The sequence below is a fragment of the Saccopteryx leptura genome, chromosome 10 (genome assembly GCF_036850995.1).
Source record: "Saccopteryx leptura isolate mSacLep1 chromosome 10, mSacLep1_pri_phased_curated, whole genome shotgun sequence".
Classification (NCBI taxonomy): Eukaryota; Metazoa; Chordata; class Mammalia; order Chiroptera; family Emballonuridae; genus Saccopteryx; species Saccopteryx leptura.
This window is the reverse complement of record NC_089512.1, coordinates 6,431,746-6,458,735: the sequence shown is the minus strand read 5'-3', so window position 1 is coordinate 6,458,735 and position 26,990 is coordinate 6,431,746. Positions and strand designations below refer to the sequence as shown.

The 26,990-nt window shown below is 50.4% G+C and overlaps 1 protein-coding gene across 1 annotated transcript in view; it reads left to right on the top strand.

The window, feature by feature from the left end:
- The window catches only part of BSN (bassoon presynaptic cytomatrix protein), an 87,726-nt gene that overhangs the window by 25,005 nt on the left and 35,731 nt on the right, over positions 1-26,990 (top strand). The window contains exon 2 of the mRNA XM_066352048.1: positions 20,391-20,799. Within this exon, the coding sequence (XP_066208145.1) occupies positions 20,391-20,799 (409 nt within the window). The remainder of the gene's footprint in view (positions 1-20,390; positions 20,800-26,990) is intronic.

Below are 26,990 nucleotides of genomic sequence, written 5' to 3'. Positions count from 1 at the left end.
CTCCGTGTTGTCCTTTTATAACTGCATCCACCTCCCTCCACTCCATCCCTAATCCCTGGAAATCACCTATCTGTCCTCCATTTAAAATTTTTTTTATCATTTCACAAATGTTATACAAGTGGAAACATATAGTAGATAGCCTTTGGGGTTGGCTTTTCTCACTCAACATAATCCCCAAGAGATTTGTCAAAGTTTTTGTGTCTGTCAACACATTCTTTTTTATTCATTCTTTTTTATTGCTGAAGAGCATTTCATGGTATGTATGCACCACAGTTTGTTCAACCATTCACTGTTGAAGGACATCTATCTGGGCTAACTCAGTTTTGGTATATTACAAATAAAGCTTTGGAACATTTATACACAGGTTTTCACGTGGACGTTTCTTCATTTCTCTGGGGTAAATGTCCAGGCCATTTGATAGTTGCATGCTTAGTTTTTAAAGACTGGCAGTGTATGAATGATCTAGTTTCTTTTTATCTTTGCCAGCATATGATATTGTCATTTTAAAATTTTAGTTATTCTGATATTCATTGTGGTTTAAAGTTGCATTCCTCTAAGGTTGAGCATATTTTCATATGCATATTTGCCATTTGTATATCCTCTTTGGTGTAATGTCTGTTCATGTATTTTGCCTATTTCTAATTAAATTTTTTTCTGTTGAATTTTGAGAGTTCTTCATATATTCTGTATATTAGTTCATTATTAGATATGTGGTTTCAAATACTTTCTACTACTCCGTAGCTTTTCTTTTCAATCTCTTTATATGGATTTAACAAAGCAAAACATTTTTTTATTAAATTGAGTGAGATGAGGGGAGGCAGAGAGACAGACTCCATCATGTGCCCTGACTAGGATCCACCCAGCAAGCCCCCTATGGGGCAGTGCTCTGCCCATCTGGGGCATTGCTTCATTGCTAGGCAACTGGGCTATTTTTAGCACCCGAGGCAGAAGCCAGGAGCCATCCTCAGCACCCTGGGCCAACTGGTTCAAATTGATAGAGCCATGGCTGCAGGAGGAGAAAAGAGAGAGAGAGAGAGAGAGAGAGAGAGAGGAGGGAGAGGGGTGGAGAAGCAGATGGTCACTTCTCCTGTGTGCCCTGACTGGGAATTGAGCCAGGCTGACACTCTACCACTGAGGCAACCAGCCAGGGCCAAAGCAAAACTTAAAATTTGATGAAGTCTAGTTTATCAGTATTTCCTATAATCGATCATATGTATAATATCAAGTCTAAAACCTCTTTGCCTACACTATATCCTGAAGATTTTCCTAACATTTAATTCTGTTATCCATTGAGAGTTAATTTTTGTATAAGGTATGAGGCTTAGGCTAAGGTTTCTTTTACCCTGTCTATGGGTGTCTAATTGCTATAACACCATTTGTTGAAAAGGCTATCTTTTCTCCATTGAGTTGTTTTCGTACCTTTGTAAAAAAAAAAAAATCAATTGAGCATATTTATGCAGCTCTACTTTGCATAAATATGAAACAGAATCCTTTATTCTGTTTCATTAATTTATGTGTTTATCTTTCTACCAGTACCACGCTGTCTTGCTTACTATAACCTTAATATTGAGTAGAATAATTCCTCCCACTTTACTCTTCTTTGACAAGATTATTTTAGTGTTTGTTCCAGGGCCCATGCTTTTCCATATAAATTTTAGAAAAATTTTCTGTTTATAAAGACCTTACTGGGATTTTTATAGGAATTGCATTAAACTTATAGATCAGTTTGGGGAGAACTGACTTCTTTTCAATCTTGAGTCTTCCAATTCATGAACATGGTATGCCTTTCCATTTATTTAGGTCTTCTTTGATTTCTTTATTCAGCATTTTATAATTTTCAGCATGCAGATCTTATAAATGCTTTTTAAGTGTATATCTAAGTACTGTTTAGAGTGATTGGTAATGGTATTATATTTTTAATTCTCATTTCTTTATGTTCATTGCTAGTATATGGAAATGTGATTGATTTTTATGTATTTATTTTGTATCCTACAAACTTGCTTAACTTATTTAATAGTTCTATTATTTTTTTTGTAGATTCCTTGGGATTTTCTATGCAGACAGTCATATCATCTGCCAACTTACACAATTTTATTTCTTCCTTTCCAGTCTGCATGTCATTTATTCCTTTTACTTGCCTTATTTTAGCTAGCTAGAACTTGTGGTACTAGGCTGACTAAGAGTGGTAAGAGAATAGCTGGAAGGGAGGACTGGGCCAGGAGATCTCTGGACATCAGGTTGAGTGGAGTGGCAAGACCAGAGGGCTGGGTTTGGACTTAAGTCCAAAAGTGGCAGAAGAACTGTTAAGGATTGCTGAGATTTGTTAGGAAAATTCTTCTGTCCACTATATGTGACATGCATAGAGCAGGGGAGCCTGGGACTGACTGGAGGCTTTAGTCATAGCTCAGAACCCCATCGTGGAGCCAGCGACAGAGATTGTTGAACATAGATCTGAAACAAAAGGATGGTTCACAGGGAACGAGAAAGATACAGATGAGGAGCCACATTCAAGACTGGGTCAAGGCAGGGCAAGAAGCTCTTTTTCCTTAGCCCCTACAATACAGTCAGTGACCAATGGGAGATACCAGCTCTGCCTCAGAGAAACCCTTCTGGGGGAGCAGACAGAAAAATGCATTCTCCAAGAAGAAGGCAAGTAAGGAGGGACCTGGGTTCCAGAAAAAGGAAACCAGGGGGAGGGTGGCCGGGAAGTGTGGCCAAGAATATTGGAACAACAGAGGAGGTGATCTGCAGTGCAGGTAGCAATCATCAGAGCTGCTGGCACACATCTGAGACCTTCTCCTCGGAGGTCCAGCAGAAGTTAAGGAGGTCCTTACTTGCACTCCTGGGCATGGCAGTGTCCAATGGGCTCAGCTCTACTTTCCTGTCCAAAGCCTCATGAGATGTGTGAATGACCAGAAGCCTGGAGAGGTCTTAATAAGAGCATGGTTTCTTTGAGGTTGGTCTTCTGAGCATAATACCTCCTCAATGTTACCTTAAGGCTCTTTCTTGGTTAAAAAGTTTGAGAATGAAGCTGAGTCCAGAGCTGGCAAACATAGCCCAAGGTGCTGGTGGTAGATGCCCCTCATTGCCATTGTTCTCACTCAAGTCACTCTGCGGTGCCTCTTTCAGAATGAAGGCCGAGTCTCAGTCTAGCCTGGTATGTATCAGTTTTCAGCGTGACCCCAGTACAGGGTTCCATGTTTTTGTATGTATCCTTCGCATGGTTTGCTTCCAAAGAATTTATTCTTTTATTTTTCAATAGGAGGTAGTTATTAGATTTCTGAAACTGTGGCTTTTGTTTAAATGAGTCACAGCATTCAGTTGAAATAGAGAGGACTCCATCTGCTGCCTTTGCGTGGTCCCTGGTTCTGTTCTCTGTGATTATAAGGGAAGCAGAACTTGGTGTTCCATGAGCCCACCTTGACTGTTCCTGCCTGTCAGACACAAGCCTCACCAGTAGATATGGGAATGTGGACCCCGTTTCCAGAGAGCTTCTCAACTTGAGGGCTGTGCAATTAGCCCACTGTATTTGGGTGAGAGGGGGTGGGGTACAGGAGCCAAGGGCTCCTTGTCCACTGACCTCTGTGAGCTCTTCCCTTGGAGTGCCCTTGAGCTTGCCCTTGGGTGTCAGAAAGGGTAACCTCCGCTGCAGGGATGGTTTTCTCAAGTCCTCATAGCCTGCTGTGCCCTTATGCTCTGCTCTGTGTCTCTGGGACAGCAAGACGATTCATTCTGACTGAATTGGCTCTCTGAGGACAGGCGGCAATGCCTCAGGTCAGGAAGGGTCATGGGAGTGTGAACAATACAAGGAAGAGGGGACAGGGAAGAGATGCCTACTGCCCATCACGGCTTTGCCCTATTCACGACACCTCCTCTCTTTAAATCTTGGTTTCCTCATCTGGCCCCCCACTGCAGAGCTGTTGTGAGGGTTAACTGAGACGAGTAATGTCAAGTGTTTGGCATACACTAAAAAGGACTGCTCTGCTTGGCCCCTCGCCGTCTCCACCATGGTCCGGCCTCCTCTTCTCTGCACACGCTCTTGCGTCGGTGACAGATCGTTCCGTGTGCGGAGAGAAAGAAGAGCTGTGCTGTGAGTCAGGGCACAGCACAGAAGATGCTGACATCCCACGCAGCTCCCCGCAGGGGGGTGGCAGCTCTGCGGTGGAGGCGTCCCTTCTGGAGCCTCGTGCTCAGTCAGCGGATTGGCCTGACCCACTTGGTTGCTCACAAACCTCCTCTCGCTGGGCAGCTGCATTCCCCACCCATAGAGGACTGGGCCTACTGAGTCCTGCCCTCCGAGGCTGGCTCCTCCAGGGCAGCCAGTCGGGCCCTCCTAGGGGGCGCGGGGCTACCTGCTGCTTTCCACTTCTACTCTGGTCCCAGGACAGTGCTCTCAGCTCCCACGGCTCTGACTCTCTTTTCTCTGCATGTTGGTGGTGTGCTGCCCGGCCAGTATGGGGCATTGGTGGCCTCTTCTTTCTGTGGAGCCAGCTGAAGTGGCTGTGTGGCCTTGTGAGCAAATGCCGCCAGCTTTGCTTGTGTCTTTCTTCAGTTTCCCACCTGTACAGGGTGTATCATAGGAGTTGCCTGCCTGGGTCAGTGCCCGAGCCAACATGGGCCTGTCAGATGACCTCATTCTCACTGAGTTAACAGATGCCCAGAGCCTTGTCTAAGAGGGCCCCCCAAATGTGAGGAGTGCTGAGTGGACCCTGCTCCATTGCTGTGGAGAGTTCCATTATGTGAAGTGATTTAACTTTAAGGGAAAGGCTATGTACTCATTGGATGAAGTCGAAATATCTAAGGTGTAACCAGAGGACAGGATGGGGGGAAGAACAGGACTGTGCAGACTAGGGCACCACTCAATGCTGGGTCAGGAGCGGGGTACACGTGCACAGGTGTGTTGATTACGTGAGGCCTACCTCAAGGTGGAGACAAAGTGAGCCATAGACTACTTCTGCAGCCCAGTAAAAGTCTCTGATTTTACTGGGGGATTCTTTTTTCCTTCTTTTCCCTCTGTCTCTCTTTTTATTGAAGTGAAATTCATATAACATACAATTAACCATTTTATTTTATTTTATTTGTTTATATTAGCACACATGCGTGCGAGAGAAAGACAGGAAGGGAGACGAGAAGCATCAACTTGTAGTTGTGGCACCTTAGTTGTTCATTGATTGCTTCTCAGACGTGCCTTGACCGAGGGGCTCCAGCTGAGCCAGTGACCTTTGGACTCAAGACAGTGACCTTGGACTCAAGCCAGCAAGCATGGCATCATGTCTATGATCCCACGCTCAAGCCAGTGACCCCACGCTCAAGCTGGTGAGCCTGCGCTCAAGCCGACTACCTCAGGGTTTTGAACCTGGGACCTCAATGTCCCAGATTGATGCTCTATCCCCTGTGTCACCACTGGTCAGGCACAATTAACTATTTTAAAGTGTATAAGTCAGTGGCGTTTAGTGTGTTCACAATGTTGTGCAACCCCTCGTCTGTCTCGTTCTAAAACATTCCATCACCTCAGAAAATACCCTCCGACCCATTAGGCAGTCACTCCTTGTTTCCCGCTGCCCAGCTCCCGGCAGTCACTGCTCTGCTTTCTCTCTATTGATTGACTTACTCTGGACACTTTGTATCAGTGGAATCATAGAATATGTGTTCTTTTGTCTACTTAGCATACTGCTTTCAAGGTTTAGGTACAATGTGACTTATATCAGTACTTCATTCTTTTGTTTTGTTTATTGTGGCAAACTGCACATCACATAAAACTGACCATTTTAATCATTACTGAGTACACAGTTCAGTGGCATTAAGTATATTCACATTGTTACGCAACTATCACCACCGTCCATCTTCAGAACTTCTTCATCTTCCTAGATTGGAACCGTGTGTGCATTGAACGCGAGTTCCCCTCTTCCTCTCCCCAGCACCTGGGAAGCACTGTTCTGACTCCTGTCCTATGAGTTTGATTGTTCCAGGTACATCATGTAAGTGAGTCATAATATTTGTCCTCTTATATCTGGCTTGTTTCCCTTAACATCTTCAAGGTTCATCCTTTATAAGGCTGACTAGTATTCTGTTGTATGTATTTCTATATACCATATCTTGTTTATCCATTTATCCATTGATAGCCGCTTGGGTTGTTTCCACCTTTTGGCTACTGTGAATAATGCAGGGGTCCTTGAGTCCCTGGTGGACAGTGAGAGCAAAGACATATAGACCATCACTGGGATGAGATGCAAAGGTTTGGGAAGGAGTCCAGAAGCAGGGTCTTCTGTCGTGTCGCACGTCTCCCAGACGTACTCCCCTGCAGTTTCTCCTCCCACAGTCCTCCAGCCCCCTGTCTGCAGTGCACACCCCTGCCGCAAAGCCTGAGCATCCCCTCTCAGAGGAGCCCGCCTGACTCACCAGGGTTGCCTCCCTTCTTCATCATCTGTGTTGTTTTTCTAAGCACCTGTCATTTGAGTCAGGCTTACCTATTTGTCTTCTTGGTCTTGGCTGGTCTCCTGTACCATAAGGCTAGCCCATGAGAGGAGCAGCCTCGTCTGCCAGCTCACTGCGAGGTCACCGACATCTGCAGTGCGCCCAGTGCCGGGCGGCCTGGGGCTCCCGCTAAGGATCTGATGTTCAGTGAAGGCCCACACTTGTGCTGCTGTGGCTGCCATCAGAGCCCTCGCCACTTCTGTCTTTCCCTCTTGTGTTCGGATTGCACTGACCACATCCTGTGTCCCGGGCATCCCACCCTGTCCTCTGGAACCCCAAACCACCGTGGGTCCCCAGCACCTTCCTCAGCTGTGTTCTCGACCTTCTGCCAGGCAAGAGCCTGGCTGTGCTCGACTCCACAGCATTCCCCTTAGCCCTCAGCAGGGCTGTCCAGAGCCCCACTTGCTTGTTCCTCCTGGCCGGGGGCCTGTGGGCCTGCTGCGTCAGCCTGGCCCTCAGACCTGGTCCTTCCTCTCCTATCAGCTGTAGGCCACACACTTCTGCCGCTTTCTCCCCCTCAGCCTTGCTGGCTGGACTTCTCGTTACTTCCCACTTCCCTACAGACCGGCAGCAGAATGCCAGGCTTCCTGCCCACTCCACTTGCTGTCAAGCCAGGAAAGGAAGGAAGGGAGGAAGGAAAGAGCTAATGTTTTTCTCAGCGCCTCCTGTGTACCTGGCACTGCTCTTCCTCAGGCTGAGGCAGCCCTGGCCCCTCTGCCAGCTCAGTCTGGCCCAGCGCTCAGGGTGCCTGCCCTTCCTCTTGGGGGCGGTGCCCATGACTGAGTGTCTGGGTGTGTGCTGTGAAGAGTGTAATCACACATGCACTCATGTGCTTACATGGGAGCACACGCTAGTGCTTACATGTACATACACCCTGCTCATACTGTGTGCATCCTTGCACATACCACACTCACATATGTGCACATGTACTCACACAGCATCTCATCATGCCTTTTTCTCATGTCTTAATCACCGCTCTCAGACCCACAGCGGACACCTTCCTTATGAGAACATCTGTCTTGATAGATTTTTAATTAGCCTGGGTAGCTGAGTTGAATGTTCTAAACATCCACTGGTTGAAGGCTGGAGGGTGGGGGATGGCTTTTCTTTTTAAATGTTCTTTAATGTCACAGTGGATATCATTTAGAAGAGGGCATGTTATTCCTGCTGGAATCTTGAGTCTCATTTGCCATCTTGAGGTGCCATTTTTTGTCATTCTAGTTTTCTTTCACACACCTGCCTTCAGGCTGGTGCTATACCTCCTCAGCACCAGCCCCGCTGGGTCTGGACATCTGGTCTGGGCAGCTGACCTGTGCCGCATGCAGGTGAGCTGAGAGGGGCCATGGCACCATGGGGGTTGTCCCGTGTGAGGTGTGAGGAGTCTGCAAGAAGGCACGACAGCTTTCTGGTGCTTGAGCCAGGTTTTGAAGGTTAAATTGGGCTCTAAGGAGAGGGCCTTCTAGAAAGAGAGGGACTCCCTTCCCGAAGGCGGTGCAGAAAGAGGAAACTGCAGGTAGGAAGGTCTCTATTGTAGTCTTTGAGTCAGAGTGTGTCCACGGTGGGGCGGCCACTCGGAAGGTGGCTGCTCAGAGTCCTGACTATGTAGGGTAGGGCTTGTAGCATTTCCCCGGCCCCGCTGGGCCGGAGGAGTGAGGATTTAGCACAGTGTGGCCTTCTTATGGGGCTGATTGTGGCAGCTGCCACAGGACAGTCAGGCTTCTTTCAAATGGGCTTCCTGGGTGACACTCCTGAGCAGACTCATGGCTCTGTCCCAGACTTCAGAGTGTTTTCTCCCTCTGGACTGTCTATCATCAGCCTAACAAAACATACAGGCCCCAGGATTGTGGCAGCCCGTCCGCTCTCATCCATGCCCAGTGCGTCAGCCCCTCGACCACAGAGAGCCCCTGATCCCTGGTCAGTCATCTCAGTCTATCAGTCATTCAGTCCATAAACATGGACAGCCCTGCTCTGCGCCAGTCCCTGTGGTGAGCATGTGTAAAGGAAAGGCTGATGGTCCACTTGTCTCTGGAACCTTCTCCCCTTCCTCGTCTTCCTCTAGGGTTTTCTCTGACTGACAGCCCATATTCAGTCCTCCTTCTGGGAGCGCTGAACCTCTCTCCCCTTCCCCCCCCCCACAACTGTGCACATTTCAGTTCTGATTATTTTGTGTATGATAGAGTTTTGTGTTGCCTGACCTGTGGTAGTGCAGTGGATAAAGCATCAACCTGGAACCCTGAGGTCACCAGTTCAAATCCCTGGGCTTGCCTGGTCAAGGCACATACAGGAAGCAACTACTACGAGTAGATGCTTTCCGCTTCTCCCCCCTCTTTCTCACTTTCTCCCCTCTCTCCAAAAATCAAGAAATAAAATCTAAAGTAAAGGAAGTTTTTTGTGTGAGAACACTTGTTTTGAGTTCTTTTGATTGTAATACATTTGAAATTGCAAGACAAAGGCATTGTTCGGAGGGTTTCATTCTCATTCTCTTACCTGTATTTCCAGGGCCAAGCACTGCCTGGCTCCGCACCAGCGCTGCGGCCCTTTGTCCAAAGGCAGGGTTCTTCAGCTGCAGGGATAGCCCTGCTGAGCTAGCCCAGTGCCCTGGGCCGCAAAGGCAAGTGACCCAGGGCGGGTGCCCACAGGATGACTCTGGGAGCTGGGTGGGGCTGGGGCCCATCCTATTGTTTTACTCAGAGCCCAAACTAAGGGTCGTACATGACCTCCAGTCACAATATTCTTTTACCGTTTTTGGGCCACATAAGTTTTCTTCATTCTTGTATGGAAATATAAAAAGCAAGCAAATTATTGCTAATAAAAAAAGTTTTTTAAATTAAAAAAAAATAAGCAGGCCTGGTTTCTGGACAAAGAGGTTTTTAACATGGAATGGACAGACATTACTTTGGTGGGTTTTTTTCCCCCCAAATACGTAGTCGGCATAGTTTTTGGACTGTGTTGGCTGCCTATCAGAAAGGACTCTCAGGAAGGTGCAGTTTTGCTGCAAGCCTGGAAGAGCGGGCTCTCAGAAGCTCATGCACTGGGGTCCCCAGGCCCAGCCCAGGACCCTGTGCATGGCAAGTGTTCAGCCAGTTCATGTATCAAAGACCCGGCCGCTGGGTTGTCCTATGAACTGCATTGCTGGCCTGTCTTCCTTCTTGAGCTTGGAGCAGGGCGAGGGGTGAAGCAGGCCCGTCGCCATCGTGAGCACTGAGGATGTGCCCCGGGGGCAGGCTGAGTGCTGAGTGCCCAGCCCCGGGTCAAAGGCTGGGCAGGAGCTTGTCCAGCTTTCTGGCTTCTGCCTGGTGGTAACTGGAGCGTGGAGAATGGGGCCTGCCACCTCCACGGTCACAAAGACTTATGGTTTTCTCTTAATTCATCTTGACTTCCTGGTTTCAGCAGAAGTGGGAGGGGAGGTGACAAGTGCAGCACTGTCCCCTTGGTAAAAGGCGGTAGTAGAATTTGCAAGAACTAGAAGTGGGGGAAAGCTGGCTCGGCTTTGTGCAATGACTTCTGACTGCTGGTTAGAGCCTCCTGGCGTCAGGAGCTTTCCCATTGAGCCAGAAAACTGGACATTTCACACTCAGGTTGTCCCCATGTGGGGTCCCAAAGCAGATGTCTGCAAGCCTGGGTTTGGATGGGGACCAGAATGTTGTGGCTTGGGCTAGATCAGAACTCCTGGGCCACACTTGGGAGCCATGGCACTCCCAGAAGACAAGGTTGGTAAATGTGAACCGAGGTTGGCACTGGGGACAAGGCTCTTGAGAAGACTGTGGAGAGGGGCAAGGCTTTCTTCTTCAGTCATGTGTCCCCCTCAGAAAGGTAGGCCTAATAGGAGTGTCCCCAGGCTGGCTCGGAGGTATTCTTGAAGGCTGACCCAGTCACCACAGTCTGAGAAGGCCAGAAATTTACTTAAAATTCATATGTTGTGCATGCCATGGCTTGATGCAGGATGTGCTGTGATTTCCCCACAAAGTGTCATCATCCTGAGTGCAGACCCTATGGTGCCCAAATGGAAGAGTCCCTAAGGTTGGTGCCCTTGTTCTCACTGCTATTCTAGGTGGGGCCACCCAGAAAGCCCCTAGGAGTTTGATGGGGAGAGCCCTTCTGGAAACTGCTGACCCGAGTCTCAGCTCTGGGCGGAGACTCCGTCTGGCCACCTGCCTGACTCCTCTTCCCTCCTTTGACCCCCTTGGCTCCCAGACGGACCCCCACCTCCTGTGGTTCCCTCAGGATTTGCCTACTGATGAGCCGTTAGCCAAGTCTGATGAATAAGTGGGGAAAAGGCAGTAGGGCACTAAAAGCAGTAACAGACCCTCCTCCAGCCTTCTAGCTGCAGAAGCAGCTCCTGTACGCACTGTTGTGAAATCCAATCTTTGGATCTCTTCCTTTTGGAATTTGTGATAATTGGCTGAACTAGAGCTTTATAGAAGGTGAGTGGCATGCATATGACTGTTTAGTGCACCTAAAAGAAGTTGCTCTCAAGCCTTAAGAGGGTGATTTCCTACAAACTTTGCCTAATTACAAATTAATTCTCATCAGTTGATTAAAACAGCCTGAGCAACAGCTTCCTTTGACGGACAGGTAGGGATTGTATTCACAGTAGACTCGGGGAAGCTCTGCTCTCCAGGATGCCCAGGCTGACCTGAGAGACAGACAAGGGCAGCACTGGGACCAGGCTGGTGGGGGACACTGGGAGGGACCCCCAGGAGGCTCCACCCCAGAAGTCAGGGTGTAACGGAGCTGTGGAGTTCAGCTGGCCCCTGGCAGGCCTGTGGGCGTGGGGGTAGGAGAGCGCGTTCCTTGTCCGGGGGCTCCTGTGCTGCGAGCAGGGCTTGCATTGGGGCGTGTGGGTGAGGTTCCAGAGACAGGCTGGCGTGATCGGGCCGCTGGCGGCAGGCCAGAGCAGCCATGGGCAGTAGGCCCTCCTTGGAAGACTGGCACCTCCTGAAATCAAACAAAAATGTATATGAATGTGTACTTTTCTTCTTCATGGAGATAAGATCTAAGGTTTAAATCAGATTTATAAATAGGTCTGTGCTTTAGAAAACTTAGAACTTGCGCAGGTGAGAAGTTAGAGAAAAAATGGCTTTTGTTTTGGGTTGTAAAATGGCTTTTGGTTAAATACGATGAATTAAAACATCTCTTTGCTCAGTCTCCTTACTGAACTAACCAAAAACAGCAATAAGAACAAAAAACAGAAAACTTGATCTTCAAAAAAAGTAATAAATATCAATGAGCTGAAATAAAATGAACAAAAAATGGTTTCCAAGTATAGAGAAAGTTAGTCCAGGATGAGGGAGGGTTCTAGAAGGGAACATTTGCCTCTATGGAATCAAGGCACCGAGTTCAGAGTGCAGAAGATCAACCCCCAACCCCCTTCTTGGACTGGTTAGCAAAGCCAACCTATGTGGGAACCTTTCGGAGTGTCCTTGTGAGATGCCACGGAGTTACTAAGGGGGTGGAGCCGCCCGACGGGTTGAGCTGGGGTGGGGTGGGGGGGACGGACGGACGGACCAGGGGTTACCAGCAGCTGGGACAATGGAAAGACAAAGGAAATTAAAATAGGTGTAATTGGTACCCCTGGAGAAGAGAACTATCTAAAGACATAAAGGAAAACTTTCCCCCCTGAAATAAAGGAACACATAAATCTTCAGTTTGAAAGAACATACTGAATCAGGAAAAATAGATATGGAAAACTCGAACATATTGTGGTGAAGTTACTGAACTTCAAAGAGAAGAGTTCTGTTGTATCCAGAGGAAAATGTTAATAATGAGGAGCTAATCGGGCTGGTCCAGCACTCTCCACAGCGATAGTCAGTGCTAGAAAACTGAGGGGCTGTACCTGCAAAGTCTTCGGGGAGAGAAAGTGTGAACCTAGAATTTTATATCCAGACAAGCTGTTGTTCAAGTTTAATGACCACAAATACATGTTCAGACATTTGAAATGAATGTATAAAAATTTCTCTAGATAGGTAAACTTCATAAGACGTGAATGGAGAAGCTATGGTCAAAGGACTAGTAACGTCTCAACAGAGTTCTCTTTAGACCAGGGGTTGGGAACCTTTTTGGCTGAGAGAGCCATGAACGCCACATATTTTAAAATGTAATTCCATGAGAGCCATACAATGACCTGTGTACATTACGCATTATCCAATAAAAATTTGGTGTTGTCCCGGAGGACAGCTGTGATTGGCTCCAGCCACCCACAACCATGAACATGAGCGGTAGGAAATGAATGGATTGTAATACATGAGAATGTTTTATATTTTTAACGCTATTATTTTTTTTATTAAAGATTTGTCTGCGAGCCAGATGCAGCCATCAAAAGAGCCGCATCTGGCTCGCGAGCCATAGGTTCCCGACCCCTGTCTTAGACTAAGGGGCAGGCATCCAAGGCTCACTTGCCTTCAGGTGAGTCATTGTTCTTGCAAAGCTTGTCAGAAGCACTGCAGTACAAGAGACATTTAGCTTTCAAAGCTACAATGAGCCCCTGGCATTTGATGCTCCGGCTGACTGATGCCCACATATAGCTCTTCTGATTCTGGGAAAGCCACAGGAGGGAGGCAAAAATGGGGCTGAAGGAAGGTCAGAGGGTAACACTACATGTATCCTCTGATCTTTTTCTGGTGAAGGTGAATTCGGCCTGAGGTGGTTCTGGCCCGGTTCTGAGTAAGACACTCCAGAAAGCTGGATATCACTTGGGACAGGTCTGAGGGTCTGGGTTTGTTCTATGTCACAGTGACACGTCCATGGCCTTTATGCATATGTGCCTTGCTCCTGGGTTCATGATAGACCTTACTAATTGATGGCAACATTCTTTCTCACTGATCCTTCTCAAACCCAGCTCTCCAGGCAGACACTATCCATTAACGGTGTTAGAGGAAAGTTGCCCTAATTTCCCATCCCTGTTCTAGATTCTGAAGACTGGCTAGACCTAAAGGGAACCAAAGCCAAACTAGCTTGTCTTGAGAGATGCTATCAGCTTAGTGGACCCACGTAGGTCTCAGCGGTGGGGAGTGGGGAGCGAGGGCCCAGGGCTTGCTTTCCTGGCAGTTATGGCCTGGCTCCCATCTTGTTCCCAGCCTCCTGGTGGTCCCTCCTCTTACACTGACAGCTTCCCCTGGCCTGTGTTTGATGACACCAACCCTTCTTTGTGCTAGCCTCTCTAGCAACATCCTCTGCCTTCCTGACCCAGCTGCAGTGTCATCCCAAACATTTCCCTCAGCAACAGCAAAGAAGTCAGAGCTCACTACCTTCAACCTGTTTTCTCCTGGTCCAAAGAGACTGTCCTGGGACCACTGAAACTTGTTTGTCCACAGGAAGAGTCGACTGCTAGTGTCTAAGTGTAAAGGATGAGTGGAGATGGTGGCTATCGGGGTTCGGGGTGACACTGGGGCTTCTTCACGTGGCTTTGTCTGCTCAGGGGTGTGAATACGTGTGTGTCCGAGTGTATTAGTGTACACTTGCTTTGGGGGTTGTCACCATGCTGGTTGGGTGCTTTGCCACTGCCTGTATCAAGGAGGACCTAATTCTCTAGGGTCTTCTGGGTCTTGGCATCTTACCCTCATAGTGGGGAGCAGCTTCAAGGGCCTGGGAAGTTGGGAGGAGGGATGGTAGCCTCTTGAGGAGATCTGCTTCCAGCATCACCCGCAGGATGCCTATGTGTGGCATCTTCCCTCCCCAGCCCACAGGGGGTCCCCTGGCTTCAAGAGAACATCTCAGAGGCCGAGCCCCTATTGCTGGCTTCCTGCCCAGTCACAGACGGCCTCCTTCTGAGGGCTGCAGCTGCGCGTTACAGAGAACCTGACCTCTGTGCTATTGCTGTCTGCAAAGCAAACTCTCTTTGCTCATAGGTGGTCCAGAAGGCTGGTGAGGGCAGCCCCCAATAGCCTGGGGCTCTCCTGATACTAACGTACATATACCTTCAACAGGGCAGGGATAGGGGCAGGAGAGGATCTGGTCTGAACAACCAATAGAGACTCCTTTAAAGAAGGGGAGATTAAGCCTGACCAGGTGGTGGCACAGTGGGTATAGAGCATCAGACCGGGATGTAGAAGACCCAGGTTCGAAACCCTAAGGTTGCTGGCTTGAGTGTGGGTTCATCAGCTTGAACGCGGGGTCGCTGGATTGAGCGTGGGATCATGGACATGACCCCCATAGTCACTAGCTTGAGCCCAAAGATCACTAGCTTAAGCCCAAGGTCGCTGGCTTGAGCAAGGGGTCACTCGCTCTGCTGTAGCCCCCCTCCCCATCAAGGCATGTATGAAAAAGCAATCAATAGACAACTAAGGAGCCACAATGAAGAATTGATGCTTCTCATCTCTCTCCCTTTCTGTCTGTCTGTCCTTGTCTGTCTCTCTTTCTGTCTTTCTCTCTGTCTCTGTACACACAAAAAAGAAGGGGAGATTAAGAATTTCCTCAGCAGTAGCTTCCAAACTGGGGTACACATGCCAAGGAAGAGAAGGAGCAAAGATAGTCAACAGAGGCATGGGAAGAAAATATGAAAATGCTTGTTTACATTTATTTCCTCTCTCGTCCTTTCAAACTCGTCCATTTTGAGAGCTGTGTTTTATCTGCAGTAGACATGCACAGACTTGATGGATAAATATTCATATGTAGAGGATATGCAAACATGCTTTATTTATAGGGACACAGGATCAAAAAGACAGGAGGCCACTGGCCTGAAAGCTGGGCACGTCAAGAAATGTTTGCCTATGTGAAAACTAGAATTTTTTCTAAAGTCAAACTTTGTGAATTCTCCCATTTATTTCTGAGTGAGTAGCTCCAGGACCTGGGCCCCGGTGCTCACTGTTCTGCCAACCCCTGCCTCTCTGTCCAAATACACAGGGACCACTGGGGTGGCCCAGGGATCCTTCCTGTCACAGATCTCAAAGGAGACAGCCCTTGCACAGCATCTGCCCAGCCGTAATTGCCTATTACAGAAAGGTCAGCCATGAATTTATTAAAAACTTGTTTGAAGCTGTGGCACTCTTCCAACTGCTCTTAGAAAAAACAATTTCCTTAAGTTTATTCTTTTCCTGGTAAACAAAGACCGCCATTTATCGCTGTGGAATATTTCTCTTTCAAATATTCCACTGGAGGCCATAGGGGGCATGCTGTCGAATGCTGCCACGTGGAACTCAACCTGGCTACCCTTCTGGAGCCCGCTCTGTCTCCAAGCCTCCCTGGCTTTTCCCTCCTGTTTGCTTCCGCCTGAACAAGTCCTCCCTCCGTGTACCAGAGTGGGCCTACGCCTTTTCCCTTCCCACTGTGGACTAGGGCAGGCACATCTCTCCCTGGTGGCCCTGTCCTTACGGATGTGCCTGGTGTCTGGAGCATCTTTGGTCTCTGGAGCTTGGTGGCAGAGGGGGGCCCAGCTTCTGATCAGTGCAGTCTGGGTTATTTCTGCTGGTAGTGGTCATGGTACGGGGCAGGAAGTGCAAAGGTACTGAGTGTGCCCGTTTCTGACCAGTCAATAGCCTTACATGCTGAAAGGGAGGAAAGCTGGTAGAGAGCCAGCTGTTTTTACGTTCTCTACCCTTTGTGTCTATCTTTAGGAAATACCTATCCCTAAATACCGCATTTTAGTCTCTGCCTGCTCAGCTTCTGGTCACTCCTTATTTCTGTCCTCTCCTTCCTTCTCCACCTAACTGTCCTCCTGTGTCCTTCCTTCTTTATGGCAGTGCCCCTGTCCCCCCACTGTCCTTATCCCAGCTCTCCCCAAGGAATATAGGGTAACCTGAGGCTGCTGGGCAGAGCATTGGCCCCCAGGGACCTCCCTGCTGAAGGTCTTCCCTGCGGCCGGAGACGTCCTGCCTGTAGACACCTCCTTTCCCTTTTCCTCCCTCCCCCTTGGCCCAGGGGAGACCTTTGCTGAGGAGGCCTCCTGGAGGGCGTGCCTCTCCCCTCCTGAGGCAGGGTTACTCCGATAGCCCTGGCCCCCTTGGGACTTGTGTCTAGGGCTGTGTCACTGACAGATCTCCTGGTTCTCCTGTCATGAGTACACCCCTCTGTCATGGGTGTAACTCTTTCCTCCATGGCTCCTGGGGCTTCTCAGCCTTTGGGTACGTAGCCCCTCACAGCACTGCTGACTGCTCTTCCTCCTGGGACTTTTTCTAGCAGTGTGTGCGCATGCATGTGTGTGTGTTCTCCTTTCTCTGACTTCTCTGTTTCTATCATCTCTCCTGCTCCCACAAATGTTGGTGTTCCCCACAAATCTTCCCTAAACCAGCCCTTTTCATGTGATCTCTATCCTGTGAACTGAACCCTTAGCTCTTTCAGATAAAAATATATAAATTTATCTGAATGGGACCCGAGCTCTGACCCATCTCCTGATGTCTCCTGGATGACCCCCTACACACACACACTAACTCAAAGAAACCAAACACAGCCTCTTGATTTTGCCATTTCACTCCCCATTCTCCACCTACCAACTGGCTTTCCCCCCTGGACTTCCCCCATCTCAGTCAAAAGGACCACTCCTCCTTGGACCTCAAGACAGAATACCTTCTGCTGAACCCACCCTCTCTTTCACCACAGGGACTATCTCTTGGGCTATTGCCTTATTTTCAGTGTTTCCCTATCTCTACCATTTCTTTGATACAGGCAGGGCATGAGCATAGCCTTTAAAAAAAAAAAAAAGATTTTATTTATTGGTTTTAGAGAGAGGAGAGAAAGAGAAAAAAGGAGGGGCGGAGTGGGAAGCATCAACCTGTTGTAGTTGCTTCTTGTATGTGCCTTGCCCGGGCAAGCCCAGGGCTTCTAACCAGCAGCCTCAGCATTCCAGGTTGACACTTTATCCGCTGCGCCATCACAGGTCAGGCAAGCATGGCCTTGTTTGAAAACGTAGAGGCCCTGTTCTCCTGGCCCTTGCCATGTTAGCTCTGAGCCTACCTGGTGGGCCAGGTGATTAAGTGTGCTGGCTTGATTCCCAGGAGCTGTTCTTGGTGCTGAAATCGCACTGGCTTCCGCCTGCTCTGCCTGTCCCGCACAGCTACCCAGACCAAGCATACTCTGTCCTGCCTCTGGACCTTTGTGTGTGCTGTTCCCTTTCTCCTACGGAGACAATCCATCCATTAAGACATGGTTGAGGCCCTGGCCGGTAGGCTCAGTGGTAGAGCGTCGGCCTGGCATGCGGAAGTCCCAGGTTCGATTCCTGGCCAGGGCACACAGGAGAAGCGCCCATCTGCTTCTCCACCCCTCCCCCTCTCCTTCCTCTCTGTCTCTCTCTTCCCCTCCCGCAGCCGAGGCTCCATTGGAGCAAAAGATGGCCCGGGCACTGGGGATGGCTTCTTGGCCTCTGCCCCAGGCGACAGAGCGACACCCCGGATGGGCAGAGCATCGCCCCCTGGTGGGCGTGCCGGGTGGATCCCGGTTGGTCGCATGTGGGAGTCTGTCTGACTGCCTCCCCGTTTCAAGCTTCAGAAAAATACAAAAAAAAAAAAAAAAGACATGGTTGAGATGTCTCCTTGTCCTCAAAGCCTCCTCAGACTTCTGCCTCTCCCCCAGACCGGGTGGAGGTGTATCTTGCTGTGATTTGGTTGCACATCTGTCTCCGCTCTAGACTGGAGGTTCACAGAAGACTGGATCCCTGTCTGATCCACGTTTTAAAAAATTCATTTTAATTAAACATTGAATAGGCATTTATGAAGAATATAAGAATACTTATTAAATATGTATAAAATGTAAGGATAACAATACTGTGAACATCTGTAAGGGCCCACATTCCATTTTAGGAGACATAATCCATTCATACCATCAATACCTTCACAGGACCTGAAACAGTTCAAGATCAGTAAGTGTTTGTGAATGACTGAATGCCCAAATAAATGAATGAACCTCTAGTTTTCTCACTGTGTCTCTGTTGCTGAGCAAACTCCAGGTGAAGTGGTCATAACTAACTCACGTGTCAGCCCCACTCCTTGATCTCACTGGACTGCTCACATGTCTGTCTATTTACTTTGCTGTGCTTAGTGAGCGCCCACTCAGTGCCAAACATGCTGCCAAGCCTGTTGGCTCCTGAATCTTTTTTTTTCTTCTTTTTTTTGGTATTTTTCCGAAGTTAGAAGCAGGGAGGCAGTCAGACTCCCACATGTGCCCAACTGGGATCCACCCAGCATGCCCACCAGGGGGCGATGCTCTGCCCATCTGGGCCGTTGCTCCGCTGCAATTGGAGCCATTCTAGTGCCTGAGGTGGAGGCCATGGAACTGTCCTCAGCGCACGGGCCAACTTTTGCTCCATTGGAGCCTTAGCTGCGAGAAGGGAAGAGAGAGATAGAGAGGAAGGAGAGGAGGAAGGGTGGAGAAGCAGATAGGCGCTTCTCCTTTGTACCCTGACCAGAATTCGAACCCGGGACTTCCACACGCCAGGCCGATGCTCTACCTCTGAGCCAACTGGCCAGGGCTGGCTCCTGAATCTTTTTAGCATCAGATGGCATTCATATAGGGGCAGCAAACAGAATCTCCTCCTGTCAGTCAAACCCTACAAGGATTGGCCACTGGGGCTCTGCTGGCCACTGTGGCTGGGCCTCCACAGTCCCCATCCTGGGTACCACTAGCCACCCAAATGATACAGACTGAAGCAAGTGTGGAATTTCAGGGAAGCCATAGAGAGCATTGCCTGTGGCTTTTGTGCTCAGCTTCTTTCAAATTGGAAAAGAAAAATTGACAAAATGAACTTAAGTTGGGTCAAAAAGGAAGGAATTTAAGAGAATTGATGGATTGCCTTCTACCTCATTCAACTACTCAATTCTGCTGGCTTGACTGCAAAGGGCCAGGTCAGGATGGAGGTGGGGGTCAGGCACATTGGACTTCACTTGATGCTTCCTTCAGCGCTAGATCCTAGAACTTCAATCCCACCCAGCCTTGCGTAAGCAAAAAAGTAGTAACACTTCACTCATCTGAATGGACTTGGTCTGGCTTCAGGCTTGCTGGAGGACTGCCAGGAAAAAGAGACCTTTGTCCCTGTTGTGATGGCATTAAATAGGTATTGGGGTGCCTCCCCGACCCATCTCCATCTGTCTGGAGTCAGCTTCTGAAGGGGGCACGTTAGAATGTCACAGACCTGCCAGGGCAGTAGTTCTGAACTTGAGCTATACAGTATTTTGGAATTACCTGGAGAGGAAAAAATATTAATGCTACCACTCTGCTTCCAGAATTTCATGTAATTTGTCTGTGGTTTAGTCTGAGAGTCAGAAAATTTAAAACCACCCTAGGTATTTCTAATGTATGGTTTTGGAGCCCTGGTACTCAAAGTATGGTCTGTAGATCATAACAGAGGTATTACCTTAGAGATTCTTTTTATTTTTTATTAAGTGAGAGGCAGAGAGGCCAAGAGACAGACTCCCGCAGGTACTCTGACCAGGATCTACCCGGCAAACCTTCTACAGGAAGAGGCTCTGCCCATCCGGGGCTGCTGCTCTGTTGTTCAGCAACTGAGCTTTTTAGCACCTGAAGTGAGGCCATGAAGCCATCCTCAGCACCTGGGGCCAACTTTCTTGAACCATTCAAGCCATGGCTATGGGAGAGGAAGTGGGGGGAGGGGTGGAGAAGCAGATGGTCACTCCTTCTTTGGGCCCTGACTGAGAATCAAACCTGGGACTTCCAATGCTGCACCTCTGAGCCAACAGGCCAGGATCACCTTAGAGATTCTTAAAAATGCAGACCCTACCCCAGACTTACTGAACCAGAATCTTCACTTTATCAGGATGTAAGAGAGAACACTCATGATCCTACTATATGGCTGAGGGTTCAAGTGGGAGAAGCTTGTCGGGGTTGAGCATGGGCACAGTCGGCACTCAGCAAATGGCTGTGATGATGCCATTGGGCTGGAGGGGAGGGTGGTGATGGAGCTTGGGAGAAACCCCTGAAGGGGTCTTCTTTAAGAGATGTCTCTAACATAGTCATTTTCAATGTCATTTCAGCGTTTCCAGGAGACTGGACCCCAAGGAGCCCCTGGGTAGCCAGAGAGCACCTTCCCCAACCCCGAAGCAGGCTTCCGCTACTGCTCCTGGCCGTGAGAGCCCCCGGGAGACAAGGGCACGGGGCCCAGCTGGCCAGGAGGCTGATGGCCCCCACAGGACGCTGCAGGCAGACAGCAGGGCGCAGAGATCAGGGCGGTCCCCCTCTGTGTCACCGGACAGAGGCAGCACCCCCACATCACCTTACTCCGTCCCTCAGATCGCCCCCCTTCCCAGCAGTATGCTGTGTCCCATATGTAAGACCTCGGACCTCACGTCGACTCCCAGCCAGCCAAACTTCAACACCTGCACCCAGTGTCACAACAAGGTCTGCAACCAGTGTGGGTTCAACCCTAACCCTCACCTCACCCAGGTAACCACCTGTGCGCCGCTCCCCAGCCTGCCTTCCACCCTGCCCCCGGTTCCATTCCTCTCTGTCACCCACTGCCTTTTCCTCTCATTTCCCTTGGCCACCAGCCGCTGGGTCTTCTGGGGGTTATATTCTGGCTCCAGACGTGGCAGCGGAGGACAAGGTTTGGCCCCAGGTCTCCTGAGGGATTCCTGTACTTCCTGAAGGCTCGGGCCATTCCAGAGCAGAAGATGCTTTCTTACCTGGCCCAAGTTTGACCTGGAAAAATGGTGTTGAGAGCACCAAAGACAGTCTATGGACAACTCTTCCCAATAGGTACTATTTGAATAGGGCCCTAGGCCAGCCTCTCTCCCTGGCAGTGGGGTCCTAGAGGAAGAGCAAGGTGTCCGGAGAGGCAGGAATGCCTCCCACCCCACATCCAGGAAGCTCCTCCCTTGGGATCCTGTTTGTCTGTGAGCCGGGGCAGAGCAGCAGCCCGTCCCCAGAGAAACAACACAACAGAGACCCAAGTTGGGGGCCAAGCATTGACAGTGTGGGTGACAGTGTCCTACACTCACCAAGTGGCCACTTGAGGGCCCTTTCGTGAGTTTGGCCTCTTTTCTGCCCCCGAGGACCCTGGGTCTACAGCCTCACACTGGCTTTGTTCAGAATGTTTTGCATTGCGCTAGGACACTCAGCCAAGCCCCTGGAGGCTCTCTGGTGACCTGGAGCCTGGCTGTGCCAATGTACTCACTGAGCTGGGGCCATGCCTTTGAGATGAACTGAGTGGGTTTGCTGGCTTCCTTGCTCTCCTCCAGGGTAACCCATAGAAGTCTCTGGTTCTCCCCTCCAGGGCTCTGCCTTTGGGCAGGACGGAGAGTGTCTGACTGCAGGCACAGGCCTGTCCGCCTCTGGAACTATCACAGCAGGAGCCATTTGGACCACATGGGTGGGGGAGGAGTGAGAATAACTGTTCACAGGTCAGGGTCTATTTGTGACATGAAGTGCTGTGGGTGTGGGATGTGTGGTGTGCGAGAGGTAAGTGTGAGATTCTGAGGAAGGAGCTGCCAGTGTGGGGAGATGACTCAGTGCGTTTGGAGTCGTTCCTGGAGCGTGGGGGCTTCCTGAGGAGGCGTGCACACTCGTGATGGTTACATCTGGAACTAGAAACGGCCCAGCTCGGCCCTGACTGTTAGATAAGAGTTCGCTCGTCAGTATTTAGGGCAGTGTGGTTAGGCCAGGGCAGCTCACCGCGGTTCTTTGCCAGTGAGAAGCCGGAGCACCTGGCCTCGCCAGAGCTGAGGCTCGGCAGCAGGGATGGGAGAGGCCACTCCACGCGTCCCCCCTTGTGTGGCCTGTTCTTCAGGTCCCGCCACCCTGAGATGCTCACTCAAGCTGCAGGCCCTGAACAACTTGGGTGGGCTGGGCAGAGATCAAGGGAGAGCCCCGCACGGTGGCACTGTTTTTCTGGTGGGCATCCCAGTCCTTGCCACATAGTGGACTCCTCCAAACCCAGGATCTTCAGCACGGTGGGAAGGGAGCCAGCCCTCGAGTGTGCCTGGAAAAACAGCAGAGTGGGAGGACCCTGGCAACACTCAGCCCATCTGCCTCGCTGCCCATCTGCGGCCTGGGGCCAGGAGCAGAGAGAGGGGCCCGGAACTTACTGCAGACGCTCCCTGCTTAGAGGAGAGCAGGCCTCCTGGCACTTCACGCTCGTGCAGGGCTAGGAAAACGCAATGGCTCTTTGCAGTGAGCTTCTCAGGGCCTTCAGCATCCGAAGGGCAGTGCCGAGCTCCATGGCAGGCTGTGCTGCAGCCTCTCCCAGACTTGCTCCCACAGAACACGGGGGTTGCTGTCCCACGGCACCCCGGTGGGGAAATGCGGCCCTAACTCTTCCCCCTGGCGGGTTCCCCTTTCTGCTGGGGGCCCAAGACAGAACCTTTTCTTCTCCACGGTGGGTTTTCAGCCATGTTCCTGTCAAGGAAAAAGAACCTTCGGCACACTTTCCTGAGGGGTTGGAAGAGCCTAATTCTTGACTCAGAACAGGTGCCTTTTGTCACTTAGCTAAAAGCAGATTGACCTCCCCGGTCATGCTTCCATGAAATGAGAAAACTAGGTGGCAGGCTTTGCTGATAGATCCACCCAGCCCAGACTGCACCTGGTGTGAGCACCTCTAACGTGGCATCCTGAGGGCCGCCGCCGGGGACGAGAGGTTGTACCTAAGACGACTGGAGTGGCAATGCCGAGTCCTGGCAGACAGGATTGGCAGCCTGGGCTCTGCATCTGGCCTGAAGGTCACGGGAGACTCCTCATTAGGGCACGCCAGCAGGATGCATTGCTTCTCAGCTTCCCACCGACAGAGGGAGGAATATAGCACTCCTGGGGAGGGACGAGAGACACACAAGTACCTGGCAGGGCGTGTGGCCTCTCTGAGACTGCCAGTGACCCTGCTCTTGGATCTTTGGAGCCGTGAGAAATGGGACTGTCATGTGGGCCACAAGTAGAGAATCACTGTCTGGTTTGTAACTCAAGTTGCGGCATGGATTAGGGGTGTGACAGAACTGCTGTGCTGAATGTCTCTGCGAGGACAGTGAGCAGAGAGGAGGGGAGAGACTGGCACCACTGGGCCGATGGTCACCAGGACTCAGTGTTGCTGTTTTTCTGTCTCACGACATCTGTCAAGGTCTTTTACTTTAGCTGGGTCCCGTGGGACTAGCAGCCCAGGTCTGGAGATGAGACTTGCGTACAGGTGGAACAGTCAGCCCCCTCTGGAGAGTGGGCTGTGAGATCTGGAACCACTGCTTTTCCAGCCAGTAGACCCAAGCTTCCTTGTCAGCCCTGGGGCCGTCGACGGGCACTGCACACACAGATGTGGCGCCTGCTGTTCTGCCTGTGCTCAGGTTGGCCAGCTCTCACGGCTGTGAGACCTTGACAGGAAGTATCTGCGCATTCACTCTGCTAGGTTTCCGAGTGCCCGGAGCACACTGCGGCTGCGTGGAAGTCGGGAAGGAGCTCAGAGCACCCTCTGTTTATGGAGGAGATGACCAAGTCTTGGGAAGTCTTGGCTTCTTCTGGGTCATTCTGGAGCAAAAGAGCTAGAGACTCAGAACTAGTGGCTAGGTCTTTTGTCCTCCCTAAGGTGGCCCAGCCCTCTCTTCCCATCCACAGTCAGTTTTTGCTCCGGCCGAGGATGGTACAGAACAAGCTGGGCTCTCTGCCCCTCATCATGGTAGAGTCATTTCTTCCTGAGGCTTTCCAGTCCTGAAGCTTGGGGTAAATAATTTAACCTGTTTGAAATCATGGCAAAAGACTGGTTCCTTTGCGGGGTCTGAACTTTTCTCAATACCCACAAGAGGATATCCCTGTGAGAATGCGCTGACTAGGAGGCCAGAGGTGTTAGCATTAAAGCCCATTCAGTGCCGTGATGGGGGCGGGGAGCAGGAAGGCAGAGCTGGGTGAGCAGTGGGGATGGGAGTGATAATGGGCTGGAGAACATGGGCACTGGCCCGTGGCAGGCATTGCCCGTCTCTGCCAGCCCTCTTAGAGGCCTCCCTGCCCTGTCAGAGCAGCCCCAGCGGCACATCCTGGCCTGACTCCTCCAGATGTGAGTCTGCTCATTCCTCCCCACCTCCCTCGCTGTAGTCAGAATCACCTATAAGCCCTTCTAAGAAAACTATGGAAGAGTAAGCGTGTCCTTTCTTTGCCTGTTCTATCCAAGGTCTAGACTCTGCTGAGACCAAGCCAGGGATGTTTGATCCACTGTGCTCCCACCCCCCACCCCCCATTGGCAAACCTTGGACTTAGGCACTTACCCGGGGTGGGTGGTGTGGAGAAGGGAGGGAGGCGACGCAGTGGCCACAGTCCTCTTCTTCTCCTGCCTGCATCCCACTCCTCGCCAGCATGCACTGGGGCACCAGACGGCCCGGGGGTGGTGCTGCGAGTGTGGCGCAGATCGCGTCACTGCAGCCGCCAGCCTTGTTCCCTTTCCTCTGCTCCTCCGGGCTGCACTGCTGCCTAGGCCCGTGAGGACTGAGGAGCAGCTGTTCGAAAGCAGGGGTCAGCAGTGGGTTGAGGAGAGGCAAAGGTGTCCCCCTCTTTCCTGAGCCCAGGGGGAGGTGACATCTGCACATGTGTTCAGCCTGCCCCTCTCCACCTCCAAACAAAGTGGAAGTGGGTGTCCAGGGGGCAGGCCCTTCGGAAGGCCTTTCTCCCACCGTATGTCTCGTCCTTGGGCAGTTTGCCTTGCAGTCGGCACTTTGACCCAAACAATCTCCAAGTCAGTAGGGTCGCGCCCCCAAACTTCAGCCAGCCCTGCTGCCCGTCCATGGTCCCAGGAGACAGGACTCTCAACCTTCCCGTGAGGACTACTTTGGGGTGGAGGCCAGAGCCCCTGGGGACAGGTGGAAGAGGGAACTGTGTGGGAGTGGATGTTGGCCCACGACGGGCTTCCAGGCACGAGACAGTAACTTCTAGCTGTGAAAGGGAGCTGCAAAGCATGAACGTAAAAATAGTTCATAACAGAAAATATGAAATTTTATTCCTAAAACTCCTGCTTTTCTAGGTGCAGGCCAAAGAAACAATGAAAACAGAATCAAATAAAATGGCAGCAAAAAGGAGAAATAAGTGGAGTGGGACCAGGGATAAGGGACACGGGGGAGAGGCAGGAAAGGGAGCGACAGAGAAGCAGAGAGGCAGAGCTTGGTGGGGGAGCTGTGGCTGGCCGGCGCCCTGTTGGCTCTGCTGTTTCTGTTACCTGTTTAGCTCAGGCTTTGGCCTGGGCAGGCCCCCTCCTCTCCACTCAGTCACAGTGCTGCCACGAACAACCACACACACAGACACGTAGTCGTTCCTGGGGGTCACGGCTGTGGAGGACCGGGGGGAAGGCTGGTGGAGAGGTCGGTGCTTGGTGTGTGTGTGGGGACTCTACAAGGAGGAGAAATCAGGCCGCAGAATGTTAGACCGCAGCTGGGCAGGAGACTGGTGGAGGCAGGAGAGGCCCGAGGGGAAGTGCGTGGGCCATGCGAGGGCTTGGGAGCACACGTCCGGGGTGGCTGGGTGCCATGGCAAGGACCAGAGGGCGTGCTGATCAGGCTGGCATCTCTAGATGTGATTTCAAGGGTTTGGGCAGGTGGCAGTGGGAAGGTCAGATAGATGTGCATTGAAATTTTCTCTTTGGAAATAGACAATGGTGATGGTTGTACATTACAAATGTACATAATGCCACTGAATTGTAGAATTAAAAATGATTAAAGTGGCAAGTTTTACATTATGTTTCTCTCTTTATAGAAAGATATATATATATATATATATATATATATATATATATATATATATATATATATATATATATATAGGCCTGACCTGTGGTGGCACAGTGGATAAAGCGTCGACCTGGAACGCTGAGGCCGCCGGTTCGAAACCCTGGGCTTGCCTGGTCAAGGCACATATGGGAGTTGATGCTTCCTGCTTCTACCCCCTTCTCTCTCTTCCTCTCTCTCTCTTCTTATCTCTAAAATGAATAAATAAAATCTAAAAAGAAAAAAAATATATATATGTAGAGAGAAACATAATGTAAACACATATATATCTAGCTAGCTATAGAGAGATACATAAAACCACACCCACGCCGCCCCTCTGGCTGCTGAGTGAAGAACAGCCCATGGGGGCGGGTGGGTGGGCTCCGGCCGCAGGCTGGGGCTGGGGTGGTGGTGATGGGAGTGAAGAGCCACAACAGGTTCCTGGTGTGTTTTGGAGGCTAAACAGACAGGTTTTGGAAATGTACTGGACGTAGGGTAGGGGATAGAGAAGAACTTTTCTGTTTGGGTCATGTCAAGTTGGAAGTGCCCGTGAGTCCCCAAGTGGAGTCCAGCAGGCTGACAAATCTAAGAGCCTGACGTGCAGCAGACAGGTTGGGGCTGGAGACCTCTGAGAGCCACAGGCATATGCTGGTATCAATGTACTTCCCACTAAAGACACTTCAGCAAGCACATCATTAACTAGAGATCAGTATTTTATTTCAGTTTTTCTTTAAAAAAAAATATAATTTACACGAATGAAAAGTACAAAGCTTAAGTGTACCATTCAGTGCGCTTTGATGAAAGCTTGCACCTGTGCCGTCCAAACCTCTCTCTCAAAATGGACAGTATCCCCATGACCACATTAAGTTCTTTCAGGCCCCATTCCTGTTCTTCCTTGCCTTCCGCCAGACACAAGTG